Here is an 8,882-nt window from a genome sequence, read left to right as displayed (position 1 = left end):
GGCAGCACTGGGTGCTATAGGCTTGTCCTTGAGGGGCTGCAGATAATGACAGCTGGGAAGCCATCATCTGCTCACTGCTCACTGGGCTCAGCAGCTGTGTCCTCACAGGGAACCAGATTCAGCCAATCTGGCCTTCTCCACCCCACCTGGGAAATGTATTCTGGTGATTGTCTGGACTGAGGTTCTATGAAGGGGCTAGGAGACAAGAAGCGGGAGACATGCTGGTTTGCATAAAGAAACCATTGCACACCCTTCCCTTTCATCTAAAACTCATTAATGGAAACTCCGGGGCCATCTATAGAAGTCTAGCTGGTCTCCTAAATTTGGGAGTTATGAAGGATTCATTCCTGATCAATCTACAGGAAGGGCCATCAGCAGGAGGTGGTCAGAGTGAGGGAGAAACTGGCTTCCTTGAGAGACTCTTCAACACAACCACCAACTCTGGGGCAAATGGGGTGACTTGCTATAACAGTCACCCCAAACTACTCACAGGAACCTGAGCCTAGTCCCCTTACCTTATTGCTTCTGATTCTGGTCCATGCCTCTGTTTTCCCTGGATCCCTTGCCCATGTCTGAGTCCAGGATGGCAGGGATAGCTCCATTCCAGTCAACATCTACGAAGAAGTCTACATCTACAGCTACTATGACTTGAAGCAGAGTCCACAGTTGTACCCATGAGGGCCTCTTCAGCTCCCCCTCCCCTTCACACAGGTGACCTCTACTGTGGGTCTAGTTGAGTGGCCCCTGGACCCTGGCAAACACAGGTAATTATTCCTCTCGAACACCAGGTATATAGTGGAGCAGGTATGGATGGGTATAGAGCAGAGTGGCTCTTCCAGGTGTAATGCAGTAAGACCCTGGCTACAGAAAATCATTTCACAAAACTCCACGCCCTTTCATGGTAAAATCGCCTAATGAACTATGAATAGAATGAAACTGCCTCAACATAGTAAGGACCATCTATGAAAATCCCACAGCTAACATCATATGCAATCCAAAAGACCAGAGGTTTTTGTAATATCAGGAACAAAGCAATAATGCACACTTTCACCACTTCTATTAAAAACAATATTGGAAGACCTAGCAAGAGTAATTAGGCAAGAAAAAGAAATAAACAGAATAAAAATTAGAAATAAAAAATATAATCTCTGTTTTCAGACGACATAATGTCATATGTAAAATGCCCTTAAAAGTCCCACAAAAAATTATTAGAATGATTAAACGTATTCAGTAATGCTTTATAATACATAATCACCTTGTAAAAACATCTCATGGCTAGGCATGGTGACTCACGCCTGTAATCCCAGCATTTTGAGAGGTTGAGATGGGAGGATTTCTTGGGTTCAAGAGTTCAAAAACAGCCTGGGAAAGAAAGCAAGACCCTGTCTCTAAGAAAGCGGCGCAGGGTGGCGGGGAGACAGAGACAGAGAGAGAGAGAGAAGAAAGAAAGAGAAAAGAGAGAGAAGAAAGAAAGAAAGAAAGAAAGAAAGAAAGAAAGAAAGAAAGAAAGAAAGAAAGAAAGAAAGAAAATCTCTTGTATTTCTATACTTAAACAAGCAAACAGGAAACAACTCAAAATGAAATTAAGAAAACAAATCAAATTACAACATCATTCAAAAGAGTAAAATACGGTTGGGCATGGTGGCTCATGCCTGTAATCCCAGCATTTTGGGAGGTTGATTTGGGGGTATCACCTGAGATTAGAAGTTCAAGAGTAGCCTGGCCAATACGGTGAAACTCTGTCTCTTCTAAAATAAATAAATAAATAAAATTTAAAATTAGCTAGGTGTGGTGGCACATGTCTGTAATCCCACCTGCTGGGGGGTGAGGCACAAGAATCACTCGAGTATGGTAGGCAGAGGTTGCAACGAGCCAAGATCCTGCCACTGTACTCCAGCCTGGGTAACAGAGTGAGACAATGTCTCAAGTAAACAAATAAATAAAGATAAAAGAGTAAAATACTTAAGAATAATATTAATCAAAATGGTGAGAGACTTGTACATTGAAAACTATAAAACATTGCAAAAAGAAATTAATACACAAATAAATGGAAAGAAATCCTTTGTTCATTTATTGGAAAACTCAATATTGTTAAGCTAGCTATACAAACCAAAACAAATCTACAGACTCATTGCATTCTCTATCAAAATTCCAAGTTAGTATGGAGATCATTAAAAAGTCAGGAAACAAAAGATGCTGGAGAAGATGTGGAGAAATATGAACACTTTTACACTGTTGGTGGGAGTGTAAATTAGTTCAACCATTGTGGAAGATGGTGTGATGATTCCTCAAGGATCTAGAACCAGATATACCATTTGACCCAGCAATCCCATTACTGGGTATATACCCAAAGGATTATAAATCATTCTACTATAAAGACACATGCACACGTATGTTTGTTGCAGCACTAGTTACAGTAGAAAAGACTTGGAACCAACTCAAATGCCCATCAATGATAGACTGGATAAAGAAAATGGGGCACATGTACACCATGGAATACTATGCAGCCATAAAAAGGGACGAGTTCATGTCCTTTGCAGGGACATGGATGAAGCTGGAAACCATCATTCTCAGCAAACTAACACACGAACAGAAAACCAAACACTGCATGTTCTCACTTATAAGTGGGAGTTGAACAACGAGAACACAAGGACACAGGGAGGGGAACATCACACACCGGGGCCATATACAGTGGGGATGGGAGCTAGGGGAGGGATAGCATTAGGAGAAATACCTAATGTAGATGATGGGTTGATGGGTACAGCAAACAACCATGGCACGTGTATACCTATGTAACAAACCTGCACGGTCTGCACATATATCCCAGAACTTAAAGTATATATATTTTTAAAAGTGCAAGTCAAACAAACAAAAAGAATAGAAAAAAAATTAATCCTAAAATTTATATATAATATCGAGAGAATCTAAATAGTCAAAATCATCTTGTAAAAGAAGAACAGTGTTGGAGGTCTCACACTTACCAATTTCAAAACATACTACAAAGCTACACTAATCAAAGCAGACTGGTACATATAGACAGACATACTGTCAAATAAAACAGAACTGAGTGCCTAGAAAAAAACTCTTAGTTATACAGTCAAATAATTTTAAACAAAGTTGTCAAGACCATTTAGTGGAAAAGGACAGTCTTTTTCACAAATACTGTTGAGAAAACTGGATATTCACTAGCAATCTGGAAATGGATGAAAGACCCAAATGGAAGAGCCAAAACTGTCAAAATCTTAAAAGAAAACATTAGGGAGAAGGTTCACAATATAGGGTTTGGAAATGACTTCTTAAATATGACACCAAAAGCACAGAAAAAAAATAGAAAAAGGAGAATGTAGATAAATTGGATTTTATCGAATTGTAAAACTTATGGGCATCAAAGGACACTATCAACCGAGCAAACATTTGAATCACAGAATAGGAAAGATTGTCACAAATTTTGCATCTGATAAGTGATGCAGACTGTAGAAAGAACTCCTACGACTTGAGAGTAACTACAAAAATGAAAACAATCCGAATTATATGGGCAAAAAACTTGAGTTCGTATTGAGTAGACTCCAAAGAAGATCTACAAATGGGCAATAAGCACATGGAAAGATGTTCAGTATCACTAATCATTAGGCCAGTGAAAATAAAACCACAATAATATACAACTCCACACCCATTAGGATGGCATTACCAAAATAATAGAAAATAACAAGATCTAGCAAAGACGTATAGAAATTATAACTGTTATGCATTGCTGGAGGGACTATAAAATGATGCACTCATTGTGGAGGTCTAAAGGCATTTCCCCCAAAAAATTAAACATAAAATTGCCATTTTATCGGAATTTTCAGTTCTGGGTGTGTGCCTCAAATAATCGAAAGCAGGATCTCAAAGAGAAAATTGTACACCCTTGTTCATAGCAGCATCATCCACAATAGCTAAAAGGTGGAGGCAGCCCAAATGTCATCTAATGGACAAACGGGATATAGTATACACAAACAAGGGAATATTATTCAGCCTTAAAAAAAAGTTCTAACTCATGTGATGGCATTGATGAACCTTAAAGACATCATGCCAGCAGAAATAAGCTGGCTTCAAAAGGACAAAAGTTGTTAGCTTGCCCTTATATGAGGTATCTAGTGTAGTCAAATCCATAGAGACAAAAAGTAGAATGATGTTTTCCAGGTATTAAGTTTTGGTTTGGGAAGATGGAAAATTTCTGGAGATGAATGTTGGTGCTGTAGTTGTACAACAGTGTTAATTTACTTAATGACACTGAAGTATACACTTGAAAATGTTTAAAACAATGAATTTTGTGTTTGAATAATTTACCACTGTCAAAAAGAGGAAGATTTATATTCAGTGTAGTTTCTCTTCTAAGAACAATCAAAACATACAGGATTGGGAGAGTGTGCCTGAGTATTTAGGACACCCTTCCTTTTATGCCAGCCTGCAGCATCCTAAGAGACCAATAGAGTTGGAAGCACCTCATTACAGGTGACTCGGAATAATGTGAGAAAGTCTGGGAGTGACCATGATGTAAGTGGCGGGTGTCTGACCCAGACCAGGAGCAGCCGCAAATGCAGCAGCTGCCAAAAAGGGGGAGATGAAACTGATGGCAGCAGTAACAGACCCTCCAGCTGGACTGGGGCATCTGCTCTTGTACAAAATGGTTCACAGTTGATACACTTAGCACAGAATCTCATCCTGTCTACCTGTCGTGATCAACTACAATTTTTATTGCAAAGTATGCCATCAGAGTGGTATATTTTATCCAGCAGCAAGCAAACATGAAGGAAATTTCCCTTAGTGCTTCGGTCAACCTGGCATGGCAGTCCTGAACACTGAATGAATATCCAAAGACAAGGTTCTCCAAAGATAAAGATATTATACTATTTATTGATAAATACTGGGAGTGCATGATGACCATTCAGACACCTGGGAAAATGACTTGGCTGAATAACATTGTTAAAACAATGAGTAAAAAAAGAGATGTGCTCTTGGTAAAGGAACACCTGGATCCAGGGTGTAAAGACCGGAAAGAACACTACCCCAGATTTGGACTTTTGGATCAGGACTTGGTAACATTGACCCTGCTTATGACAACCAAAAACAAAGCAGTGCTGTGTCTACAGTGGGAATCGGAGTCAGGAAACTGGAGCAGGAAGCAGCAGAAAAAAGGAAGAGGAGCTCAGTGCAGACAGCAGGATGGGGAGACCACAGGGACCACCAAGAAGGCCCAGAGTGACTTTTTGTTTTCCGCTCAGTGCTGTCCTCCTCACAACGCTTGGATCACACATTTAATGAAGATGGCTACTGGTATATTCTGACTTAACCTGATCCTCACACAGTTGGTCCTCAGAAGCTTGAAATTAACTGCTGGGCAGGAAAATTTATTCCTGGAGACCTCTACAGAGCCTGCTTCTATGAACAGGTTTTGTTAGGCCAACACGATTAAGCTCCCCAGTTAGAGATCTCCAGTGACTGGCTGGCTGACTGTGGCTGGAAAGAAGGTCTACTTTATCTCTCATGGGATACGGAAAGGGTCCTGGTACTTTGAAATCACCATGAATGAGATGCCACCAGACACCACTGCCAGACTGGGTTGATCTCAGCCCTAAGGTAACTATGAAGCTCCCTTAGGTTATGATAAATTTAGTTACTCTTGGCAGAGCAAAAGGGAATCAAATTCCACCAGTCCACTGGCGAACACTACTGTTTTAGCTATGGACAGGGAGACATCCTAGGATTTTATATTAATCTTCCTGAAAACCCAAGAGACAGCCAAGTTATTACCTGACACTTACCAAGACAAGGCTTTGATAAAGTTCAACAATTATTTTTTTATTTTGTGGAAAAAGACTTTGTGGCTAAAGCAGGGAAGAGTCTAAAACAGACTCCACATAGTAAAATAATATTTTATAAAAATGGTGTCAATCAAGATGTGGCTTAAAAAGATATTTTTAGGGGGTTACTTTCAGCCATCTCACTGGACAAGAGCTTCATAGTTTCCATTAACTTTGGACTGTGCTCCAAGTATCCTCCAAAGAATCTCACTTACTGCCCTGCGAGTGACATGGGCTGGGATGCTGTGGTAGAGCACACTCTGGCTGATGTCTTGTATTTTCTGGAGACAAAAGAGGATGGGGGGCACAGTCATCCATGGGAACCCTGAGCAGGTCCTTCTTTCTTTTCAGATATGGACTTTCTGGGGAATAATATTGGGTGGCTTTTGTTGTTGTTATTGTTTTTGAACTGTCTTAAATGTTCTCCCAGTGATGCTACAGAACATAGCCTATCCATTTACCAAGTTAAAAGGCTGAGTAGGACTGTGAGAGATGCCCTGCTCATCATCATTCTTCTTCCACTTCCAGTGACTGCTCTTATATTCTGTGCCATAAGCCAACAACTGCTCATCCCAAGATCTCGTAATCCCTCTGTAAAACTGATGCTGTACTGCATACCTTGCCAGCTGGGACTTGTAATCTTACTGTATTTTCTAAGGAGTGAATAATCTCGTCCAAGTAACTAACATACTTAAAGACATTTTCTTCTGTGGGCACTGACTCCATGTCAGCTGTTTTCCAAAGAAGTGGTGAAGCTGTTTCTGAGAACACCTAAAATCAATGGTTGTACATTCCAAACCAATCTAAAAGTGATTTCCTTTTGCTGTGGGTTTGGTTCTATTATTGATTTGGAAATATACCTTTGAACACTGAGATCTCTGAAACTACTAGACTTCTAGAAGTGTAATTGTATAAGAAGTCTGTTTGCAGCTTTAACAAAATGAGAAACTCTTCCCAAATTAAAGCTTTCTTTTAAGTTAAAAAAAAAAAAGAATAACGTGAGATTGGAACCTGTGAGGTCAGGATTCCCAAGAGCACTCTCAATTCTGACGCTAATTATAAGCTAAGGGCTCCCCAACAGACCTTCATTTTTTATGATTCCCTAGAAAAACTCACATAACTCCCTGAAACCTGTGACATTTGTTAATACAAATTTTTACAGAAAAGAATACAGATTAAGATAATTCAAGGGAAGAGGCAAACGGGCAGAGTTCAGGAGAATTCCAAGCACAAGCACGCAGTTGTCCTCTCCCAGTGGAGAAATAGACAATGCTTCATTCTGCTCACAGCAATGTGTGATTCTATGTATGAAACACCCATTTCCTGGGTGAGCCAACCAGGAAATCTCACCCAAGCTTGGTGCCCAGAGGGCTTTTAAGGGGTGGTCTGGGTGAGACTGGGGTTGTTATGTAGACCTTGTTGATCATCCTCCAGGCTCACTTGAGTTTCCATTGAATTAACAATAAAACTTAAACCTTCAATCTTTGGTTATTTTCTTACTCTGAAGTAAATTATTATTAAAATTCTCAATTTATTAAAAAGCCAGCTGTTATCCAATATGAGGCTCAACATAAACAGTTTCAAAAAGTCAATAGGTCATTAAAACAATTTCTTTAGTCATTCAAACCATTCAGATAAAAATTAACACCACGTAATACAAAAATTGAATTACAGTCACAGGGACAGGATTTCAGCAATGGCAAGAAAAAGTAGTGCAAATAGGAAGGAGCAAAGAATAGACAAGTAATGGGTGTGAACTGGCCTGGGAAATACCGTGGTAATGTCAAAAAGATAAATCAGTTGTTATTTGTTAAATAAGTGAAAGACCAGGCATTCTCAGTCCAGGAAAGCCATCGCAGGGCAGTCTGAGTCTTCTGCATCTTAAGAAGCTCAAGAGGTTCAAACTTAATAAACCCTGCACAGTTGCTCACTGGCTCATGTAAAATGCTAGAGCAGTTGCTTCCTCCCACTCGGCAAATCCACAGCACACAGTCACCTTGGTCTGGCCCTTCACAGTGTAGATGCCCTCAGGGCTAAGAACCTGAGTGGTTCTAAAAGTAGTAAAGATTTGCATAAAGTTATCACACAACACACCCTCTCCACATAGGAAGCTCAGTAGGATATAAAGAGCCATCAGAATCCAGCCCCAGCTCTGGAGCCAGGAGTCCCTTCAAATATCAGCACCATGGCCTGGACTCCTCTCCTTCTCCTTCTCCCCCTGGACCTCCTCACTTGCTGCCCAGGTTAATAGAGATTTCAAATACCAGCCTTTGGAGGGATTCCTGTGTCTCCCTTGCTAATTCCTAACATGTGTCTGTTTTTTGTTTCAGGGTCGAATTCTCAGGCTGTGGTGACTCAGGAACGCTCACTGACTGTGTCCCCAGGAGGGACAGTCACTCTCACCTGTGGCTCCAGCACTGGAGCAGTCACTGGGGGTCATTATCCCTACTGGTTCCAGCAGAAGCCTGGCCAAGCCCCCAGGACACTGATTTATCATGCAAGCAGCAAACACTCCTGGACCCCTGCCCGGTTCTCAGGCTCATTCCTTGGGAGCAAAGCTCCTCAGACACTCTCGGGTGTGCAGCCCGAGGGGTGAAGCTGAGTACTACTGCTTACTGCACCATAGTGGTGCTTGGCACAGTGACACACTCAGAAGAGGAACCAAGACATAAACCTCCCTAGGCCCTTGTGATAGGAAGATCATATGATCACGCACACCAGCTCTCAAGGCAGCCTACATGTGGACCAGCCACAGAAAGGGGAAGGAAAGGGTCTGAATTGATTCCTGTCCCTGCCTAAGCCCTGAAGTGGAGGAAATGTGAGAATGATCTGGGAAGAACTGGATCAAAAAAAAATCAGAAGTTTATTGCTTTGTATTCTAAAGGGAGCACTAACAGCTGGATCAGATCTAAAGGCTGAGGCTAAATGCATTTCCTCCAGAAAGAAGCATCTTCAAAGTATGGGCTTTCTGAGCTAAGAGTAAAGAGAAGAAACTCTACTTTTGTATATTTCTAAAGTTTGTTTTATTGAGTTACTTTC

General features: G+C 40.9%; 1 pseudogene and 1 gene segment (V, D, J or C); both read left to right on the top strand.

Moving 5' to 3' along the window:
• Nucleotides 1-332: 332 nt before the first annotated feature.
• On the top strand, nt 333-6,172 carry LOC100583591 (annotated as a pseudogene).
• A 1,856-nt stretch (nt 6,173-8,028) lies between these two features.
• LOC115835994 lies at nt 8,029-8,471 on the top strand. The segment is given in 2 exon segments: nt 8,029-8,086; nt 8,174-8,471. Coding segments are annotated over 2 exon segments (324 nt in total).
• The last annotated feature ends 411 nt before the right edge of the window (nt 8,472-8,882 follow it).

The sequence above is a fragment of the Nomascus leucogenys genome, chromosome 7b (assembly GCF_006542625.1).
Source record: "Nomascus leucogenys isolate Asia chromosome 7b, Asia_NLE_v1, whole genome shotgun sequence".
NCBI lineage: Eukaryota > Metazoa > Chordata > Mammalia > Primates > Hylobatidae > Nomascus > Nomascus leucogenys.
This window is presented reverse-complemented; position numbering and strand designations above follow the sequence as displayed.